We start from the raw sequence: 22,559 nt of genomic DNA, 5'->3' as shown, positions 1-22,559 counted from the left end.
GTCGCTCTGGATAAGAGCGTCTGCCAAATGCCTGTAATGTAATGTAATGTAATGTAATGGGCGTGAAATGTGAAGGCCCTGCTGGAATGAGCGTTGTGTTTGCGTTGTTTTGCGGTCTCCTGTGGTGCCTGCTGGCTCTCTGCGGCCGGTTCCCAGCAGATTTAGAGAGAGCAGACATGCTGCGGGCGGCAGCGTCACAGCGTGGCGTGCGTTTAAAAATAAATAAATACAGAAAAAGTGAAAATAGACGGGGGGGGAGGGGCTGTTTCGTGGGCCTGGTTACAGGAGCTGTTAGTCCGGCCAGATCCCCAGCATGGTGTGTTTGGATAATGCGCCGCACACCGGCGGCTTCCTACCCCAGAGTACGATCGAGAGCCTGAGGGTGGAGGAGCTCTTTCAGAGACCGGGGCATGAGCCTGAGGGTGGAGGAGCTCTTTCAGAGACCGGGGCATGAGCCTGAGGGTGGAGGAGCTCTTTCAGAGACCGGGGCATGAGCCTGAGGGTGGAGGAGCTCTTTCAGAGACCGGGGCATGAGCCTGAGGGTGGAGGAGCTCTTTCAGAGACCGGGGCATGAGCCTGAGGGTGGAGGAGCTCTTTCAGAGACCGGGGCATGAGCCTGAGGGTGGAGGAGCTCTTTCAGAGACCGGGGCATGAGCCTGAGGGTGGAGGAGCTCTTTCAGAGACCGGGGCATGACCACTGATGAGATCACACCCAGCCTTGCTATGCGTCCCCATCTCCGGGGACGGTGTCCTGGGACAGTACTGACTCCTTTGTAGTCCAGGATGTATGTGCTTTGCTGCTGTGGGTGACCTATAGCCCCTTATTTGTATTCCCGGTTAGCAGGCTAATCGACAGGCTAGCAGAGCAGGTTTATCGGCGCGCTGCAGACGCGTTTCCTATCTTTGCCCGGCAGAATCTCACGTAAGCTCAGGCGCCGTACGTGTGTGCTGGCCACGCCAGAGAGGAGGGGGAGGAGGGAGGGGGCTTTAGGGAGGGGCGGAATTCCCGGCAGCCAATGAGGGGAGAGCCTGAACTCGCCAATTAGGACCGTGGTGCCCCAGAGTCCATTGGGTGGTCCGTGCAACTGCGCGAAACATGAAACAGAACGCAAACTTTTTTTTCTTTCCCTCTCTCGCTTTCTCTCTCTCTCTCTCTCTGTCTCTCTCTCTCTCTCTCTGTCTCTGTCTCTCTCTCTCTCTCTCTCTCTCTCTCTCTGTCTCTTCCTGCTCGGCTGAGCGAGAGCCCGTTTTTTTTGTTTTTTTTGTTTTGTTTTTTTCCCCGGAAGTGGCGATGCGGTCTGTGAGGTCAGCGGCGGCTCTGGGGTCAGTGCAGACCTGACGCCGCTTCAAGCCACAGAGGCAGCCGCTCCGTCCGCGCCGGCGCTCGAACCCTGAGGCAGTACCGCCCGAGAGCAGCAGCCCCGACCCCCGGACACCAGTCTGCGCGTTACGGGCTCAGCCAGAGGTAGGAGGCGCAGCGTGAAACCAGCGCGGGCTCACGCTCCGCTGGAAGACAGATTCAGATCTCCGAGGAGATGCGGGTGGATTAGCTTTCAGAAACAAAACCATTTAGCGCGCGTGTGAACTTTAACGACAGGCACGCGGCAGTCGGTGTTTGATGCTGGCTTTTTTTTTCGCTCTTAGTTTATCTATGTTTTTGACTCGATGTTTGTCTCGTGTTAAGTGCGGTGTTGAGCGGTGAGCAGGTGAAATGCTCCACGTACGGACGATAGTGATGATGTCACCCCTGTGCCTCGTTTAAAACCTACGCGAAAACCACGGTGAAGATGAACACGTGTTGCACTTTCAGCTGTGTTATTACTGAGGCAGAATTTCATGTGTTTTGGCCAGGATTCATATATTTGTGCTTAAATTTTACACCAAGAAGAAGGCAAGCATTCACTGTTTTATTCACAGTTTGGAGTCCATTTGAGTGCACTTGCCAAATTGTGTTTGTGAATGAAGTATTTCACTTTGCCTTTAAGGTTAACAGAATTCTTTTTTCCAGCAATGAATTGGTGTGAAAGTGTGGGTAAGGAATGCATGGGATTGTATCAGCAGATGTAGGAGATGATGAGTCGGTCAGATGTGGCCAGCTTAGCGGGAGTTTGACCAGAACAGCCCTGCTCTTTTGAATGTGTTGCGCTGACTGGGCTGAGGTCCCGTCCCGCACGTGCTTGGTCCCAGTGCTGCATCCCCTGGGGCGGGGGGGGGGGGGTGCATGGAGCTCTGTGTTCTCTGGCCGCGTGCTGCGTGTGTGTCTGCCCCCACCCCCCTCTCCGGGCGCCTCGGTCACTGTTGACAGAGCGCCCGCTCCCCGTCCCGTTTGGGGAATGACATGTGCCGGCAGTCCCCCGACAGGCCCCCCCCCCCCCCCCCCGCACTCCGCAGCTATGCGAGGCCCGGAGGCAGCACGGAACAGGACGGGCGCTGGCCCCTGGACCCGGTCCCCACGGGGCCACGGCTAATTCGGGATGCCCCGGTCAGCCGGGGAGAGCTATTGTCAGATCTTCCATTACAAGCCCGCTCGTGTCATCTAATACTGCCCACCTTTAAATAAACCCACCCCTCCATTTTTTAAATGAAGTGCAAAGGGTTTGCTGTCTCAGTTTAATGCGTCTGGCTGGCTGCATCTCGTTATTTAGGAGACCCTGATTGATGGCGATGAGTGTGCCTGTTGGAGGGGGGGGGGGGGGGGGGGGGGGGGGGGGAGGACGTGTCCCATTCCAGCACAGGAGCTGAATCATTTTCACCCACAATGCACCCTGAATTGTCCGTGCTTCCTGAATGTCGGTAAACTTAACAATTGGCTACGCCAAATAGCTTTATCAGATTGAGGCAGAATGAGCTGTTATCTCTTGCACCTCCTGGCTTGGTAAACACTTGAACAAATGTCGGAGCTTCCCAAATGGATGCAGATGGGCTAGCCTGGCTACCACCGAGGTGTGTTACTCATTGACTCTCGTTTATTGTTCGTAGAGGTTTATTGAGACCATTTTTGCTTAGACTTTAAACTTAACAATATTCATCCAGTCTTGATGTCTTCGAGTGTGTTAAAGCCGTAGGGCGTGGTAACCCGGTTCCTGTTTGATTTTAATTGCTATTGTAAGGCGAAAGTGCGGCCTTTGTGATGCTCTGGAGAACAATGAGGAAAGTCAGCTCGGTCGGCTCAGCGTTTTTGATGGCCGTTGTGAAACAGGCTTCAGATACTGGGCTCTGTGACCACCCAAACGCCTTTCCCCGTGTTCTTTTTTTTTTTTCTTTTTCCGAAAAGCCTTTCGAGTTCTGTTCCCTCCTGTTAAATTTTAATTCATGAAGTCGTTGAAGCTTCCGAAACCAGGCCAGGAAATCTGGCAGGGAGGGAAGAGTCGAAGACAATGTGCCAAGGCGAGCACTGTCATTGGCTGTTAGCAACGTGTTACGAAATTCAGGTGCGTTCCCTGCCAGTGAGATTTAGGCTACATAAACCCCGCCCTCACCAACAGAAAAGATCAAATTAAATAGGCTATATTTCACAATATAGTGACAAACAGGCTAATTCTTGCCTTCAGTTAGGCAGTATGTTCTTTTTAAAAAATGCACTGTTGTGAAATGTATTGATCACTACATTTTCGAAAATGTATTGATCAGTGAGGCCCTTTTTATCTGACCTCTGGGAAAGCTTCTGTATTTCACTAGTGTCTCTCATTAAGAGAATACTCTTGCAGAAACAGGATTTTCTTAGGGGGGGGGATAGATGTCAGTTTATTGCCACTGACTTTAGGCAGAAAGAGTGGTTTGCGGAATCTTTGCCTTGTAATGTCCATCATCCGCGGCGTCTGACTGCAGGGCGCTACGAAACACCTATGGCCGTGTACGAATCATCCGCCCCCTTGTTACTTGGCAACCACAGACGGTTCTTCAGAGATCAAGCGCAAGTTGACTTTCCGCGTTCGGTCGGGTTCAGACCAGGACCCCGCTGCCCGTCGCCTGGGCGACCGGCAGACAGCGAGGCGTCAGCTGGGTCTACGGAGGCGAAGGCCGCATTTGATCCTAAGGGCTTCCTGTCCTCGTAAGACGGAACGCTTCCCAGGGAGGGGCGGTGTGCCAGGAAGCCCAGCTCCTGACTGGAGATGCTGACTGGCGTGCGCCTTTTTCTTTTTTAAACCCGCAGAAAGTATGTCGGAGGCTCTCCATTCATCAACTCCCAGGTCTCCCTCGCAGGGCCGGGCCCCGGGCCGACGCCCAGCGATAAGAAGCCGCCTGGCTGCCGCTTACCTGACTGCCTCCCCCGTTATATTCCATCCAAACTAACTGACTCCGCGCTTGCCTGTACCAGGCTTCAGCCTGGACGCGCGCCCCCCCTCCCCACGTCCAGAGCTCTCGAGGGTCCCGCCTCAGCCAGCGCAGCCCCACTAAATCACCGGCGCTCACCTTTGGCTAGCCTTTCCCCCGAAGCCGCTAAGCTGGCGGAGCTCGGCCGCCGCTCAGGGGGTTTGATTGATGGGCGCGCTTTGTGGGCCGCTCGCCGGGGCCCTTCGGCTGCGGGCCTGCCGTAATCCATCATGCCCCGAAGCAGAGGATCCTGGGAGTCCGCCCCCAGAAGCTCAGGCGGGACCCGGTGCAGTCTGGGAGCGGTTTGCGCCGTCCCAGATTTTTCGAGTGACGGACGACCTCGGCGTCCGCGGGCGCGCGGAGGGCCGGCTCTTTGGCCTGCCGGTCGCGTGGCCTTGTGGGTAACCCCCGACTCGGGGGGGTGAAAGGTCACAGAGAACCATGTCAATCACGTTTTCCTGGAACGCAGGTCTGGTGGAATGAGGAGTGGGCGGGACTTAGTCGAGCAGCAGCTCTGTGGCGTCACACTAACTCAGGGTTAAATAGCTGGTGGAAAGCCAGTTCTCAGAAAATGGGCTGCTTTTCAGAGGAATTCTGCAGATTCCTTCCTCGACTAGCCCCAGTTTAAGGGACCCCAGACAGTCCTTGAACTTTGGCAGGGGTCACAGGTCACCTGAACACCCAGCATCCAGTGGGGGGGTAAAGGCTAGGTGTGGACATACTCCATTTAATTAAGACCTCTGGTCTGAAGACGCCCAGAGGTTCCCGGACTGTCTCTGACTTCCCCTCCCCCGTAGAACTTTTTTTATGTGATGAAATTCCTGCGGTTGTGCTGAAATGCTCTGCTGTCGGGCCGGTCCGGGGGCCTCTCCTCGGATCGGGGGGCCTTGGCGGTAATCTGGGCCAGGAGGCGGGTTACCCTGTAAGCCGGAGCCAGCAGTGCCTGGAGAAGGAATGACCAACTCAAAGTCTTGTCTCGGCGTCGTGGTTGTAATTGCACTCAAAAGTTAAACAGTTACAGGAGTCGAACATACGGTAATGATGCCAGTACAAGGTTGTTCAGTATGTCCCCTTCCCTCCCTCCCCCCCCTCCTCCCCCTCCTCCTTCCGCTTCAATGCGCCACTGTCCCTCGCTCTGTGTGCACGCACATCGCTGGCTTTAACGCCGCACGCCACCGGGCTCATTTTCAGGGGCGCGAGCTCCTCCTCGTCGGGTGGGAGCCCATCAGAACCCAGGTTCTGAATCTCGGATGCTTTAAAATGTGGATTTTTAAATTGCTTGTGTTAGTTTAATTTGTCACAGAGAGCATTCTGAGTGTGGTGTCAGCAGTGGGAGAAGAGCGGATAGCTTAGTGGGAGTGGCCAGGAGCAGCGTGGGAGGGGCCTGCCCTCCCTGGCCGAGGCCACCCGTATAAAGTTTATAGGGAGCTGTTAGCATCGAGCACTGCTATCACCTGACCCGCGCCTCTCCTTCTCCCAGCAGCCGACCGGCCCGCCAGAGAGAGACCCGGAGAGAGCAGCCATGGCGCCAGCCGTCGGGGGACCCGTGGGCTACACGCCGCCCGAGGGCGGCTGGGGCTGGGCGGTGGTGGTGGGAGCCTTCATCTCCATCGGCTTCTCCTACGCCTTCCCCAAATCCATCACCGTCTTCTTCAAGGAGATCGAGGTCATCTTCAACGCCACCAGCAGCCAGGTGTCCTGGATCTCCTCCATCATGCTGGCGGTCATGTACGGCGGGGGTGAGTACGGTCGACGGGGTGGGGGCGGGAGGGGTCGGCGGGGGGGGCAGGTCCTGGTTGGCCAGAGCAGTTTAAAATTCTGTGCTATTACAGCACAGTGCCCCTTCACAAACAATCCTAGGATTACGTAGAATTAGAATCAGAGAATTAGAACCCATCCCCTTTAACGGTGGGGAGGCGGGACCCGCGACGTTGAGAACACAGCTGCGTACTGCTGAGTGCGAGGGAGGCGCGGCTAAATGACACGCTGGCGGAGGAAGGAGCGGTTTATGGCGGCTGGTTCTGAGGCAGGGGTGCACGGGCCTGCATCCGTGGAGCGAGAGAGGGGCCGCTGTTTGAGGACGGCCCGGGAGGTGGGCAAAGGTGGCACGATGTGTCAGATTTAGGAGGGAGAAGTCCCGGACGGAGCGGCAGCAGCAGCAGCCAATCCGAAACCGAATACCGCTCCTGTATCGAGTTACAGCAGGAGGGGGGGGCGATGTGTCCAATTCACGGGATGTCCCACGCTGCACGAGAGCCAAGTTCATTGGTTCTGATTGTTGCTGGGTTATTTTCGGTGTGCTGATTGGATAGAGGAGCTGTGCTTTCCTATAGCGGTGTCCTTCGTAGCCCCCCCACTTTTGCAGTGTGGGGACCTGCACTGTTAGCCCAGGCGGTCAGACGCTAGCCCCCGGGGCTGGCCTGCCATTAAAGGGCTGTGATGGACATGACCTCGGCACATTATCTCTGTCACAAGGTCAGGTCTGTCACAAGGTCATGTCTTTCACAAGGTCACGTCAGTCACAAGGTCACATCAGTCACAAGGTCACATCAGTCACAAGGTCACAGCTGTCACAGGGTCACATCAGTCACAAGGTCACATCTGTCACAGGGTCACATCAGTCACAAGGTCAGGTCTGTCACAAGGTCACGTCAGTCACAGGGTCACATCAGTCACAAGGTCACATCTGTCACAAGGTCAGGTCTGTCACAAGGTCACGTCTGTCACAAGGTCACGTCTGTCACAAGGTCACATCAGTCACAAGGTCACGTCTGTCACAAGGTCACATCAGTCACAGGGTCAGGTCTGTCACAAGGTCACGTCTGTCACAAGGTGACATTCACACGCTAGCACACAGGGCATAACCCCTTCCCAGGATGCAGTGCTGCCGTCGTACAATGCGAGGATGCAGAACTTTCTCTCGACGCCGTCCATAAAAACTCATTTTAAAAGGAGAATGAGTCCCATAAGTATGGCGCTCGCATTGATTGTGAATAAACAGGAATTTTTTCCTTCAGTTCAAGGTCAGTCTGAGCCAAAATATACAGGCCGCTGCACATAGTGGGCTGATTGTTACGGAGTGCCAAACGACACATCAAAGACTGTGGTGTAATAAACGAGCCTATTCAAGCCTTTCTTTTGGGTGCTAACGACCCTTTTCCTCTTTTTCTGAAGTTTTGTGCTTTTGCTTTGTTTGATACACCCATTTTTTTAATGTCCTATAGCTCAGGCGATTGTTTCGGAGTTTTAATCGTATAGCAGAGGCCACGGGGGAGAGCGGGAGGAAGGGAACACGTATTGAAGTTTGAGAAACGGTGGTTCGCCCCGAGGTCAAGCCCCACGTGTTCCCGTGTATAACGTTCCTGAGGAAGTCCTCTCATCGAACGCTTCAAACGGAGAAAAGGAGCCCGTCGCTCTCGGCCTCGCTCGCCCGCCCGCCCGCCCGCCTCTCTCGCCGAGATCTTCCCGCTCTTTTATCGAGGCCTCCTGATGGCGGCTTGAAAGCGAGCGTCGAGATGAGGACGCCGATAATCCCGCTCCTCCCTCCCTCTCCGCTCGTACGCTCGGTCGATGCCCACGGAGGGAGAAGGCTCCCTTTTTACGCAGGTCTTCAGATCTGCTCGAGAGGTCCCATACGCTTGATTTTATTCAGGCCTACTCGCATTTTATTTTTTCCCCTTTGCTGCCTTGCTTTCCGGCTTAGCGTTCCGTTTCAGAGGCCATGGCGAACGAGCGTGGACGAATGGGAGGCCAGCCGTTGACGCTTTGCGCCAGATGGACGAATCACGGCAGTGAACGGAGTGACGGACGGGTCTCCTCGGCCAATCAGTGGCGCCTCTGCTGTTTGGGCAATTAGCAGTGAGGGCACAGTTTGGCACCGAGCGGCCATTTTGTTCAGTACACGAGGGTCCTGCATGACTGTTGCAAATGCAAATGTAGCCTACATCGCAGATGCAACAGAATGCAGCTCGGCACTGCTACCTATTCATTTTTTTTAAAAGATGGAACTTAGCCAGTGGCATAAACTGAAAGTGGCCAACGCAAAGGCAACGGGAGAGCCAAGCTGAAGAGAAATACACTTTTTCCCACACAGTAGGCTCTGTGGCATTTGAATGGGCTTGAACCATCATTTGCATATCATTCTGAATGGATTAGTGATTGTGGCAGCATGTCACAAGAACACATGTCACATTTCACTAGAATGTTCCGCTGAGAAGTGATACAGTGGGGTTGGGTGCAACCAGGACAATGTCTCATATTAATGTAAACATGCTGTTGTATATCATGTATACACTTCACAGGTGACATTCACACAGTCATGGTTAGGAGATATTTGTTAATAACACATTTGTTTTGAGTGGTAATTCTGTGTACTCTGAGTCGATCCGAGTACCACTTGATTTGGTGTAACACCACTTGGTTTTATTCTTTGTTTTTCTGTAAACATACGCAGCCGGTACAGATCCCAGATAAATACGGATTACAGTACGATTTCAGGTTACTGTACCGCATGTTCCAACGCTAGTGCAGTGCTTTGTCATACTGCTGCCCAGTGTTTTCTGATAAGGCATTTTCTGTTGTGTCTACAGTAAAGTGATGACTCATTACGGAAATGCATTTATTTTTAGTCTCTTGATACTATGTCAGGGACCAGGGCTGTCAGAGCTGGCGTTACCTGTGAAACTGGTAATATTGTGAAATTAGCGCTTGGTGTTCCTGCATGGAAGCGCTAACATGCTAACCCCAGGGCAATGCTTGTGCTTCACACAGTGACTCACGACTGTCATACGTGAGTAACCTCATGGATTTCGCAGGCGCTGGTTAACAGACCAGTTGGTTGCCTGTTGGTTGCCATGTTACTGATCCCGTAAACTTCATTACAAAAACGTTTTCTGACGGGAGATCCGCCCTCCTTTTGTGCTTTCGGCTGTATTGAGGGGGGTAGAAAGCAGAGAGCGTAACGGACCGCGTAGGCCCGGCTCTGTCTTCACACAGCCAATCAGAGCGGTCCTCCCGGGCGCGCCCGGTTCGCGCGGGTCGAACGGGCTTTGGTGGCCGTCCCAGCGGCAGGAGGTGTGCCGCACTCGCCCCTCGCACCTCTGCTTGCCCCCCTTCTGCCGCTCGCACGGAGTCGTAAAACGAGCAGGAATGCGCCGGACCTTTGACCTTTGACCCCTGCTTTCTGCAGGAGGCCGTGTCGGGGTCGGGAATGTCGTTTCGCTCTTCTCGTTTGCGGCTGACGCGCGCCGCGGGGCGAAGGCCGATCCGCTCGCCGTCTCCGGAGGGCGAGGGGCCGCTCTTGCGAAACGCGGGGTCGCCGGCGCTCCTCGTAGGGGGTCGGACGTCCCGCCGCAGACAGCCCCGATGTGAAGTGCGGTCGCGGCGCTGTCAGCGAAGGCCTCGAACGCGTTTCGCAGGTGCTCGCGTCCGCGGTCCTCGCGAACTTCGGTTGGTACAAAGCTGCGCACTTCTCACCCATCAGAAGATGCACTGCGATACGCTCTCATTTCATGCTTGCATTTGGTGATTGTATTTTTATCACCGTTCCTTTGCATTTTTGTGCCAAGGGACTAGAAGTGAAAACAGGGTGTGGAGCTGCTGGAGAGGATGCACTGGAGCTAATTCTGATATGTGGTTGCTATGAATTATCGCTTTTTACTGAAAGATAAGTAGCTAAGGCTGGCAGTGCCGTAGATTGGTCAGGGCAGTGGGGTTGCGGCTCGGATATCGCCTGTTGGGTTCCTAAGTGGGGCATTACCGTTGTATTTTTGAGCAAGCTGCTTAACCTGATTTGCTTCAGTAAATATCCAGGCTAAATGTACAAATTCAGAACTGTGTAAGTTTCTGTGCATGAGAGTGTCTGCTAAATCCCTAAATGTTACTAAATGAACACAGCAAGATGGGCCTTATTATATCTGTTCAGAACAGAGACAGTGAATATAAAATTATAAACTCGGCTGTGATGTTTTGGACCCGTAAAATGCGAAGCCAGGCAGATCATGCGAGAGATCACAAGACGGAAAAAAAAGAAAGAAAAAAAAGGAAAATAAAGCCAGAGAAGGCGTGGGAGTGGGAGGGGAGGGGGAGGGGGGGGGGAGATGGCGGGGAGGCAGGTCCCAGAATAGCGACGCGTCATTGGTCCGTTTTCGCGGCATGACAGCGGCATCCTGTCATTGGCTGCCGGCTCACGTCTCGGCACGCACGGTCAGGGGCGGCGACCTTTTTTCGAGCCGTTTGCCGTGAACTGGTGAGGCAACCGCGCTGAAATCGCAACGGAAGCTCTGCGCTGCAGAAATGAGGTTTCGCAACCTGACGTCAGGGCGGATAATAAAAGTTTGTCACAGTGCGTTTTTTTTTTTTTCAGTCGGTCTGTAATCGTATCACCCAGTTGCAGCGCTGGCAGCGGAGAGGTCACATGACGAGCCGCCGTTTTCCTGTTTGTTTACGATCGGGCGTACACCAGCTCTCAGGCCTGCCGAGCCTCTTTCTCTTCCTCTTCCTCTTGGCTTTTCTTTGATGAGCACGGTGGATGAAAGGCAGCGACCGGTCCATCCTGAGCTGTGTTTGCAGACTCCGTGTTCAGCGTACCGCCCTGAGAAAACACGTTTCATTTCTGGCCGGTCGTTTCCCTGGTCTGGGAGCTAAAGGCCCGTCGCTGGTTTACCGCCCCAGGCAGTGAAAGCACACCGACCGGAAACAGAGACGCAGTTTGCCTGCGTCCTCTCTGCTGCTCCACCCTATGCTGGTTTGGGACAGGGGGCGCAGTTTGCCTGCGTCCTCTCTGCTGCTCCTGCTCCACCCAGTGCCGGTTTGGGACAGAAGGCGCAGTTTGCATGCGTCCTCTCTGCTGCTCCACCCCGTGTCGGTTCGGGACAGAAGGCGCAGTTTGCATGCGTCCTCTCTGCTGCTCCACCCCGTGTCGGTTCGGGACAGAAGGCGCAGTTTGCATGCGTCCTCTCTGCTGCTCCACCCCGTGTCGGTTCGGGACAGAAAGCGCAGTTTGCATGCGTCCTCTCTGCTGCTCCACCCCGTGCCAGTTCGGGACAGAAAGCGCAGTTTGCCTGCGTCCTCTCTGCTGCTCCACCCCGCGTCGGTTCGGGACAGACGGGCGCGGGCGAACGCGTCCTCTCTGCTGCTCCACCCCGTGTCGGTTTGGGACAGACGGGCGCAGTTTGCATGCGTCCTCTCTGCTGCGCCACCCCGCGTCGGTTCGGGACAGACGGGCGCGGGCGAACGCGCGCCACGCTCTGAAATGCGTCGCGTCAGACCGTCTCCGTTTCTCACGCGGTGGCCTGCCGCTTAAACGCGCTGGCGTCGAATCGGAGGCGGACGCTCGAGGTCCCGCCGCACGGGTGCCCCTCGAGCGCCCCGTTTGTCTAGGCGGGGCGCTCAAGGGGGTTTCCAGCGCACGATCAGACGAGGGTACCCCAGCGAATGCTCATCCTTCCCTCCGCGGGCAGCGCTGATGAAGTGCCTTCCAGCGCCGCTCCCAGACGCAGCCGGCGGCGGCGGCGGACCCCCGGGGTCCGTCCTCCCGCTGGAACTGCGCCCGAACGGGACGAGGCCCCCCCCTAGAGACCCCCGCAAACCCACCTGAACGCGAACGCCGAAGTGTGTCGCCGTGAATGAAAAGTCTGTTTGGAGCCGTCGTTTGATTTCAGTTCCTCGGTCTGTGTTGCTTTGTCGCAGGAAAGATGATTGTGGATAGCTGCTTTTGAGCGGTGCTGATTCAGCTGAGCCTGAAAATGCTTTCGGGCTTACGGTAGCTTGCGCTCATTTGCATGAAAAGTGGCCATCTGCTCCACGGGTGTCCCGTGTCTGTGTTCAGGTGCAGAACCCGCAAACCGTTTAGAACAGGGCTGTCTGGCGTTATCTGAGAAGAGCGGGTGCGGGTGCGGGTGCGGGTGCGGGTGCGGGTTTTTGTTTTAGCCCAGCATCACAACAACCCGATTTAACTATGTAACTAATCACGGTCTTCGAGTCAAGACCTTGATAAGTGGAATGGGGTGTCTTAGCGCTGGGCTAGAACAGAAACCTGCACCCACACCGGCCCTATTCGGATAACATCAGACAGCCCTGGTGCAAAAGAGCACAGCCGCGCTCGAGCTAATCTGGAAGAGATTTGCGGCTGGACCCACGTGCCCCCCCCCCCCCGTCACACCGTGGAGTCACGGCTCTGGTTTTAGAACGCGACCCCGTTTCCCTCCGAAAAGGTTGTCTCTGCTCCCACCCCCTAAACACCCCCCCCCACCCCCCACCTGAGAGCGAGCGGGCGGGGAGAATCCGCGTCTTTGTGCCGTTTGCTTTTTTTTATGCGTTTCCCTGTATCTGTGCCTGCATCACCGGCGACCGCGCCTCCTAGTGGGGACAAGTGAGGACGAGTGAGGTGCAGACGGCTTTTAGGCAAAGCCTGTCAGGGCTGATTTGCATCCGGCAGTTGGGCCCGATCGTGCGTGTTGGCACAGACCCCGGGTTCACCTGAGCCTCCCCCAAACCCCCGGGGCAGCTGAAACTTTGCGGGGCGCTTGCGTATTTGGAAGCGAAAAGCCTTGCCCTTTCTGACCAAACAGCTCCTGGGCCTGCTACGGTATTTGCCGAACTAGCATTAGCATTGTTTGCTCTGCTGTGGATGCCAGTGGTGATTTTGTCGGAGGACAAAAGGTCTAGTCAGGAAATGAAAAGTAGGAGAAACCGAAGACGAGTCTGTTCAAAACTGGCAAAGCCAGATTCTGATCGGGACGGACATGTCCTTATGCTTTGAGAGGAACGTTTCACACGTTCCCTGGATGGCCACGGCGTAATGTTATATTATCACAGCGGATCGTTTGGGTTTATAGAGCCTTATTGACCTCGGGACTCGTCACCGTGTCATTTGCTCGTAACCTTCACCGGGAAAGCACAGCCTGAGAAGTGCCCTGCATTCCGGCTCCCGTAAAAGGAGCCGCACATCAGTTTCCACCGCGGCCAGCTGACGCGATGGGCCGAGGTGGAAACTGGGCCGGCTTCCCTGTCGTCCTGGAATTCCGGCTGGGAGCACGGAGCTATATATGGTGACCGAGCGGGGGAGCGAGCGAACGAGCCGGGAGGCTACGCCGAACGGGGCGTCCTGACTGGACCAGGGTCCGGCCGTGTCCTCTCAAACAATAACCACGGAAACGTGGCCGGCCACGTGAAAGGCTTCCGGTGTTCCGGTAAAACATCACTGATATGTGTGTCGCTTGCTGAGAAGACAGCCAATCAGCAGCAAGGTCGTGCAGCTTCTATGTGATTTGTTTTTTTTCAGTTACATGGAAGCTGCAAGGCCTTGCTGCTGATTGGCTGTCTCATAACGATTCGATAGATATTGAACGTTTTTTTGTTTTTGTTTTTTTTAAATCCCGGAAGCATTTCACCTGGCCTGTGATGTTTGGTTGTTTCCTGCCGCCTCAGGTATGATTAAAGAAAAGAAAAAAAGTAAAAGATCTCCTATATGTCCCAAGGCAGCGGTTATTGTTACTACGCTTTTAAAAAAAAAAACTGATTCGATATATCATGCAGCCCAAACACTCGGTGCCATTAAGTAACAACTGATATTGATCTTAGCCTTATAAGAGAGCCAGAAATGCCAGAAAACACACCCCATTTCTTTACAAGACTACCAGAGCCCTTTGGAACACCTGCATGTCTATTTTTATTCCACTACTTCCTGTCAGTAGCAGCGAGGCTGTTTAAAAGCCTCTCCTCTCCAGCTGTACCTCTACTGCATCTGTGTTTTGGTGGACCTTGATTATTGTGCCCTTCACATCTCCTGATTAAGCAAAACTGGAGTCCAGAGAGGTACAGAATGAAGTATCCAAATGAAGCTTGTTAGCCATGGGTTAGCCTGAATGGCTCCTCACCATTGTATCCAAATTAAGCTTTATATCCATGGGTTAGCCTGTATGGCTCCTCACCATTGTATGCAAATGAAGCTCGTTAGACATTGGTTAGCCTGTACGGCTCTTCCCCATTGTATCCAAATGAAGCTTTCTAGCCATGGGTTAGCCTGTATGGCTCCTCACCATTGTATCCAATTGAAGCTTGTTAGCCGTGGGTTAGCCTGTATGGCTCCTCACCATTGTATGCAAATGAAGCTTGCTAGCCATGGGTTAGCCTGTACGGCTCCTCCCCATTGTATTCAAATGAAGCTTGCTAGCCATGGGTTAGCCTGTACGGCTCCTCCCCATTGTATCCAAATGAAGCTTGTTAGCCGTGGGTTAGCCTGTATGGCTCCTCACCATTGTATCCAAATGAAGCTTGTTAGCCGCGGGTTAGCCTGTGTGGGTCCTCATTAGCTTTGTGCTGGCCTGCCTCCAGGTGTGCGCGCCAGCTCTCTTTAAGCCCTCAGACAGAACACAGAGAGACCAAACAGGCCGTTCATTGTGAGCTTCCCCTCACCTCTCAAATGGAGGAAGGTCTGGCTTAATTACATTATCTTACAATCCCTGAGCAGATGCTCTCATCCAGAGCGACTCACAGAAGTGGAGAACACCAGCGTTCGTCTCAGGAGGATAAAAGTGTTGCCAAGAAGGCACAGAAAGCCTGTTTGTAATCATTAGCTGTACGGATATCCAGACAAACCAGCAGTTAGAAATGTAAATAAAAGTAATGACCACTACACAGCTAGCTGATCTTTACATGGCTGTACCTACAACATCGTTATCGCAAAAGGAAAAGCACGTGCCTGGCACGTACAGCGTCTTCAGGCGAAGGATCGCCATCCAGCTGAGGCCGTGGCTGAGAAATGTGTCCGGAAAATAAATCATCTGTTTGACGTGATTTAAATCTCTGGCTGATTCACTAGCACTAGAACACATAAATGGCATCGTGTTTGCTCTTAAATCCTACATATGAGAGAGCCACCTAGCTGGCGACTTGACAAACAAGCCAGTATTTACATATGAAATGTTAGACACCACCTAGGGATGTATGGGCTTTTCTGTGTGTGTTCTTAAATGTCATGTATAGCTGTGTGCAGGTTGCTAGCTGCTTAGACCCAGCATTGCTGACTTTATTCAGCCACGTGCATTGCACGTTTTCTACCATGCTGCTTAAAGCTTTTGGCTTTATACAAATATATAGAGAGAGATATGGCCTTTGCTAGTTTTCCAGAGAACAGATACAAGGGCCCATTTAGTGGGGTGAATTGGGTAACGGTACTGTCTCTCTGCAGTGCCTCTAGCCTCTCACTCCTGACTCCAGGTCCTAATGACTGCGGTGCGTGTGCAGGGTGTACAGTAAGTGTAGGGTATCGTAAAGCCGGGATAAACCCCTTGAGCACCCTCACCTCCTCGCTCTGCCCAGAGAACGTGTTCGTTCGCGTCGCGCGCTTCGCAGAAGGCCTCGCAGACATAGCCGTTAATTCCCAGCGGGGTGGATTCAGACGGGCTTCTCAGATGTCTTTGGCTCACACGGTCACACGCCCAGGCTCTGACCAATCGGGGGCGAGATTGGAGTCACTGAAACAGGAGGAGGAAAAGGCAGGAACAGGACTGACTGGAATCCCTCAGTTGTAAGAGCAGGACAGGGGGTGTGAGAGACTGTTCTGTACACTTAAAGCGGCTCACGCACATACAAGCACACACATGCATACACACACATGCATACAGACACGCACACACTCACACAAACACACACACACACTCTCTCTCAAACGCACACACACATGCGTACAGATACGCACACACACACTCTCTCTCAAACACACACACACACTCTCTCTCTCAAACGCACACACACATGTGTACAGATACACACACACACTCTCACACAAACACACACACACACTCTCTCTCTCTCACACGCACACACACATGCATACAGACACGCACACACACACTCTCACACAAACACACACACACACACTCTCTCACACACACTCACACACACATGCATACAGATACACACACACACGCACACTGTCTCACACACACTCACACACACACACACACACAAACACACACACACACACTCTCTCACACACACACACACTCTGTTGTGAGGGACGGCTGCTCGTTGCGCTTTGACCCAGCTGATGGTCTGTTGGTGAAGGTGAGCAGTAGGATCACAGCCCTTGCCCACCCCCCCCCCCCCCCAACCATATTTCACACCCCGCCTCCCCCTGGGAAGGCAGCAGGTGGGGTTACAGAAGAGAGGCCTTACAGCCCCCCCCCCCCCCGTAAGGGGGATTTCACGCTGTGGGGTTACAGAAGAGAGGCGTTACCGGCCTCCCCCCCGTATGGGGGATTTCACGCTGTGGGGCGGACGCAGCACTGTGGGGTTACATAACGAAGTCCGTCACGCACCCGAGGCCTTTCAGAAGCGCCCACCGCGGACGGCGCAGGGGGCGCGCAGGAACGGGACCCTGGGATTGGCCGCCGTGCCGTAACCCTGGTAACCTAGGAGCCGCCCGTGGCGCTGGAGCGGAGACCTGAGACCCGACGCGGGAGGGCTTAGCTCCGCCCCCCCGCTGCTCTGGGAACAGCGCAACCTTCCGAATATCTCCCCCCTGCCCCCTGCCAACGCTACCCCCATTCATCCTCTCCTCTTCTCTTCTCCTGTCCTCTCTCCTCTCCTCCCTGGTCCTCTCCTCTCTCCTCTTCTCTTCCCCTATCCTCTCTCCTCTCCTCCCTGGTCCTCTCCTCTCTCCTCTTCTCTTCCCCTATCCTCTCTCCTGTCCTCCCTGGTCCTCTCCTCTCTCCTCTTCTCTTCTCCTGTCCTCTCTCCTGTCCTCCCTGGTCCTCTCCTCTCTCCTCTTCTCTTCTCCTGTCCTCTCTCCTGTCCTCCCTGGTCCTCTCCTCTCTCATCTCTCCTCTCTTCCCTGCTCCCCCCCCCTCTCCTCCCTTCCACTGGGTGTTGGAGACAGACTCTCTCTCTGAGTCCCATGGCAGACGGGGCAGGGTGTGGGGGGGTGGAGGGGGGGTGGCAGAGGCAGAAGAATAAAAGAATAAAAGCCGCTCATTAACGTCCTCGGTGTCGCTCTGGGGAGGAGAAAGAAAGGGAGCGTCCTCCAAAACCAAATTATGCGAAAGATTTTAATGAGCGAAGCGGGGCGTCTGGAGAGAGCCCGCCCCCACGTCGCCTCGGCGACAGACGCGCCGCTCGCGTCTCAGGTTGGGTTACCGCTAAACCTGGGACCGGGGGGCACCCAGGGGGTCCGGGGGGGGGCCGGGGGGGGACCAGGGGGTCCGGGGGGGGGGACCAGGGGGGGACCAGGGGGGACCACGAGAGCGCACCGTTTCACGGCGGCTTCTCACAGAGTCGCCCAGCGGATCCCGCCTCGGCCGCACCGCTCTGTCCTCGTCCGTGCCGAGAGCTCCACCTGCTGGCAGAGAGTGCAAACTGCGATGCAGGGCCTGACGGGAAACGGTTTGGCAGTTATTGCGCAACTTCACTTTGCACTGGCACAGATGCAAGAAACTTCACTGCAACGTGATTATTCAGGGCAAATTTAACCGAGTAGGATTGTATATTATCATTAAGGTGTTATTAATATGTGGAAACAGTGAATGAAAGTGTATATTGTAACATAAAAATGAATGAATACACTCAAATACCACTTTGCATTATGAAGTGTTTGTGACGCGGGCTTGCCTGGTAAAGCCATCTGAATCCTTGGTGTGTGTGAAAGAGCATTCTTTCTTAAAGAAGACAACGGCGAAGAAGCGGAGGCTGTTTTAAGGGATTCCGTTTGATGGTGTTACACACGCAGCGACTCACCCCGGATTTCTCTCTCTCTCTCTCTCTCTCTCTGCTCCGCTTCTCTCCTCAGGACCAATCAGCAGCATCCTGGTGAATAAGTACGGCAGCCGGCCAATCATGATGATCGGGGGGTGCCTGTCGGGCTGCGGACTGGTGGCGGCCTCCTTCTGCAACACGGTGGAGGGGCTGTACTTCTGTGTGGGAGTGATCGGAGGTATGTGCTTGTTATGGGGGGGAGACGGTGGAGGGGCTGTACTTCTGTGTGGGAGTGATCGGAGGTATGCGCTTGTTATGGGGGGGAGAGGGTGGAGGGGCTGTACTTCTGTGTGGGAGTGATCGGAGGTATGTGCTTGTTATGGGGGGGGGAGAGGGTGGAGGGGCTGTACTTCTGTGTGGGAGTGATCGGAGGTATGTGCTTGTTATGGGGGGGGGAGAGGGTGGAGGGGCTGTACTTCTGTGTGGGAGTGATCGGAGGTATGCGCTTGTTATGGGGGGGGGGAGACGGTGGAGGGGCTGTACTTCTGTGTGGGAGTGATCGGAGGTATGCGCTTGTTATGGGGGGGAGAGGGTGGAGGGGCTGTACTTCTGTGTGGGAGTGATCGGAGGTACGCGCTTGTTATGGGGGGGGGAGAGGGTGGAGGGGCTGTACTTCTGTGTGGGAGTGATCGGAGGTATGTGCTTGTTATGGGGGGGAGAGGGTGGAGGGGCTGTACTTCTGTGTGGGAGTGATCGGAGGTATGTGCTTGTTATGGGGGGGGGGGGGAGAGGGGCTGTACTTCTGTGTGGGAGTGATCGGAGGTATGTGCTTGTTATGGGGGGGGGGGAGAGGGGCTGTACTTCTGTGTGGGAGTGATCGGAGGTACGCGCTTGTTATGGGGGGGAGAGGGTGGAGGGGCTGTACTTCTGTGTGGGAGTGATCGGAGGTATGTGCTTGTTATGGGGGGGAGACGGTGGAGGGGCTGTACTTCTGTGTGGGAGTGATCGGAGGTATGTGCTTGTTATGGGGGGGGAGAGGGTGGAGGGGCTGTACTTCTGTGTGGGAGTGATCGGAGGTATGTGCTTGTTATGGGGGGAGAGGGTGGAGGGGCTGTACTTCTGTGTGGGAGTGATCGGAGGTATGTGCTTGTTATGGGGGGGGAGAGGGTGGAGGGGCTGTACTTCTGTGTGGGAGTGATCGGAGGTATGTGCTTGTTATGGGGGGGGGGAGAGGGTGGAGGGGCTGTACTTCTGTGTGGGAGTGATCGGAGGTATGTGCTTGTTATGGGGGGGGGGAGAGGGTGGAGGGGCTGTACTTCTGTGTGGGAGTGATCGGAGGTATGTGCTTGTTATGGGGGGGAGACGGTGGAGGGGCTGTACTTCTGTGTGGGAGTGATCGGAGGTATGCGCTTGTTATGGGGGGGAGACGGTGGAGGGGCTGTACTTCTGTGTGGGAGTGATCGAAGGTATGCGCTTGTTATGGGGGGGAGACCCAGCTAACTCACAGGAACCCCGGACCATTAGCCACAGTGTAGTTTCAGTTAGGTTAAGAAAAAAACTCTATTTCCCAAGTTACCCCTTGTGAGTGGCCCCTTGGGAAAGAACGGTTTGCACTGGCCAATCAGTGTCCTGGAGCCTTCTAGTTGGAAGAATTTGGTCCCTCTTTTGTTGATGTTTATGTGCGTTTATTCAGTTCTCCTGGGAAGCTGGTGTTAGGTTTAATAATCCAGTGTCTTTCTGTCCCGCGTCTGTCGTCTGGTGTCCAGCTTACATTTCTCTGAAGGACCGATATTGTTTCAGCTGATTTTAGGTTAGGGTTAGGAGTGGTGTGTTGGTGTTAGGGTTAGGGTAGAGGAGTGGTGTGTTGGTGTTAGGGTTAGGGTAGAGGAGTGGTGTGTTGGGGTTAGGGTTAGGGTAGAGCAGTGGTGTGTTGGGGTTAGGGTTAGGTGTGGTGTGTTTGGGGTCAGGGTTAGTAGTGGTGTGTTAGGGTTAGGTGTGGTGTGTTGGGGTCAGAGTTAGTAGTGGTGTGTTAGGGTTAGGGTTAGGTGTGGTGTTTTGGGGTTAGGGTTAGTAGTGGTGTGTTAGGGTTAGGAGAGGTGTGTTGGGGTTAGGGTTCGTAGTGGTGTGTTAGGGTTTGGTGTGCTGTGTTGGGGTTAGGGTTAGTAGTGGTGTGTTGGGGTTAGGGTTAGTAGTGGTGTGTTAGGGTTTGGTGTGGTGTGTTGGGGTTAGGGTTTGGTGTGGTGTGTTATGGTTAGGAGTGGTGTGGTGGGTTAGGGTTAAGAGTGGTGTGTTGGGGTTAGGGTTCGTAGTGGTGTGTTAGGGTTTGGTGTGCTGTGTTGGGGTTAGGGTTAGTAGTGGTGTGTTGGGGTTAGGGTTAGTAGTGGTGTGTTGGGGTTAGGGTTAGTAGTGGTGTGTTGGGGTTAGGGTTAGTAGTGGTGTGTTGGGGTTAGGGTTAGTAGTGGTGTGTTAGGGTTTGGTGTGGTGTGTTGGGGTTAGGGTTTGGTGTGGTGGGTTAGGGTTAGGAGTGGTGTGGTGGGTTAGGGTTAGGAGTGGTTTGTTAGGGTTAGGAGTGATGTGGTGGGTTAGGGTTAGGAGTGGTGGGTTGGGGTTAGGGTTAGGAGTGGTGTGTTGGGGTTAGGGTTCGTAGTGATGTGTTAGGGTTTGGTGTGGTGTGTTGGGGTTAGGGTTTGGTGTGGTGGGTTATGGTTAGTAGTGGTGTGTTAGGGTTAGGGCTAGTGGTGGTGTGTTGGGTCATTAATGGCAGTGTCGGTTTCTCTTACGGTCTCTGTCCCTGGCAGTCCGCTCAGCACTTGGCAGTTGGATGGCAGATTTCCTCCACGTGAGCAGGTGCTCCAGACAGGGTTATTAGGAGCTCAGACCTCGTCTGGAGCCTTCCTGTGGGTTCATGGCTGTTGGAAAGTTTCCAGTTCCAGTTTCCAGTAGTGTTTGAGGCCATGAATATTTATACAGTGTGGTTTTTATCTGTCTGTCTGTTTTTCTATTAATCCATTCATTTATCCATTTATTTATTTATTCGTTCATTCCCCCCCCCCTCCCCCCGTCTGGGTCGTCTTCAGGTCTGGGCCTGGCCTTCAACCTGAACCCCGCCCTGACCATGATCGGGAAGTACTTCTACAAGAGGCGCCCCATCGCCAACGGCATCGCCATGGCGGGCAGCCCCGTCTTCCTGTCCACGCTGGCGCCGCTCAACAGCTGGTTCTTCGACCAGTTCGGCTGGCGGGGCAGCTTCCTCATCCTGGGGGGCCTGCTGCTCAACTGCTGCGTGGCGGGGTCCCTGATGCGCCCCATCGGGCCCAAGCCCCAGCCGCCCGCCCCCGTGGAGGCGGCCAAGGGGCGGGCGGCGCCCGAGCCCCACCGCACGGTCATGCAGCGGATCAACGCCATCATCGACCTCACCCTCTTCACGCACCGCGGCTTCCTGCTCTACCTGCTGGGCAACGTCATCATGTTCTTCGGCCTCTTCACCCCGCTGGTCTTCCTCAGCAACTACGCCAAGAGCAAGGACATCTCCAAGGAGAAGGCGGCCTTCCTGCTGTCGGTGCTGGCGTTCGTGGACATGGTGGCGCGGCCGTCCATGGGCCTGGTTGCCAACACGCGGCTGGTGCGCCCCCGGATCCAGTACTTCTTCGCCGCGTCGGTGCTCTACAACGGCGTGTGCCACGTGCTGGCGCCGCTGTCGGTGGACTACACGGGCTTCGTGGTCTACGCCATCTTCTTCGGCTTCGCCTTCGGCTGGCTCAGCTCGGTGCTGTTCGAGACGCTCATGGACCTGGTGGGCGCGCAGAGGTTCTCCAGCGCCGTGGGCCTGGTCACCATCGTGGAGTGCGGCCCGGTGCTGCTGGGCCCCCCCATGCTGGGTGAGACACCCCCCCCCCCCCCCGTCATCCCTCCCTCCCCCTCCCCGTCCCCACCACACAGAACCCTGAGATAGCCACTGAGAGAGCGGGAGATGCCTGTGTGTGTATGAATGTGCGTGTACGTGTGTGTGTGTGTGTGTGTATGAATGTGCGTGTACGTGTGTGTGTGTGTGTGTGTGTGCGCATGTGTGTATGAATGTGCGTGTACATGTGTGTGTGTGTGTGTGTGCGTGTGTGTGTGGGTGTGTGTACGTGTGTGTGCGTGTATGTGCCTGTGTGCTTGCATGTGCACATGTGCGTGTACATGTGTATGTGTGTGTGGGTATATGTGTACGTGTGTGTGTGTGCGCGTGCACAAGTGTGTGTTTGTGTTGCGTTTGAGGGTTGAGTTGTATCCAGATTTTCACACCATCGTTGAAAAACACCGGTGTCGATGTACTCCATTTTAACGGTAGCAAGAGAAAAACGCCGCCCTAGTCGCACACTCGTAGTTCTGCTGTTCTTGCGCTATTTCGCTGATGCGCGCGGAGCAGGATGATGAACTCAGGAGCGCACACGCCGCACAGTAATCTGCGTGACCCGCCTTCCGTTGCCATAAAGCACCTCCCCCCTTCGCCATCGCCACAGTGGGCGGGGTAACCTCATTTAAATCTCTGGGTTCCCTCTGCAAAG

The 22,559-nt window shown here is 54.9% G+C and overlaps 1 protein-coding gene across 3 annotated transcripts in view; it reads left to right on the top strand.

Moving 5' to 3' along the window:
* Positions 1-22,559, top strand: part of LOC118207537 (monocarboxylate transporter 1-like) — a 43,815-nt gene that overhangs the window by 18,105 nt on the left and 3,151 nt on the right. Inside the window, exons 2-5 of one of the 3 annotated variants that reach the window (XM_035381209.1) lie at positions 1,287-1,465; positions 5,795-6,053; positions 18,104-18,247; positions 21,087-21,887. In XM_035381209.1, coding sequence (XP_035237100.1) covers positions 5,837-6,053; positions 18,104-18,247; positions 21,087-21,887 — 1,162 coding nt within the window. In that variant the 5' untranslated portion in view covers positions 1,287-1,465; positions 5,795-5,836. The remainder of the gene's footprint in view (positions 1-1,286; positions 1,466-5,794; positions 6,054-18,103; positions 18,248-21,086; positions 21,888-22,559) is intronic. The other 2 variants (XM_035381211.1, XM_035381208.1) reach the window with 2 other exon arrangements.

This window comes from Anguilla anguilla, chromosome 11 (assembly GCF_013347855.1).
Source record: "Anguilla anguilla isolate fAngAng1 chromosome 11, fAngAng1.pri, whole genome shotgun sequence".
Taxonomy (NCBI): Eukaryota; Metazoa; Chordata; class Actinopteri; order Anguilliformes; family Anguillidae; genus Anguilla; species Anguilla anguilla.
The sequence above is the reverse complement of the archived record's forward strand: the minus strand, read 5'-3'. Positions and strand labels throughout refer to the sequence as shown.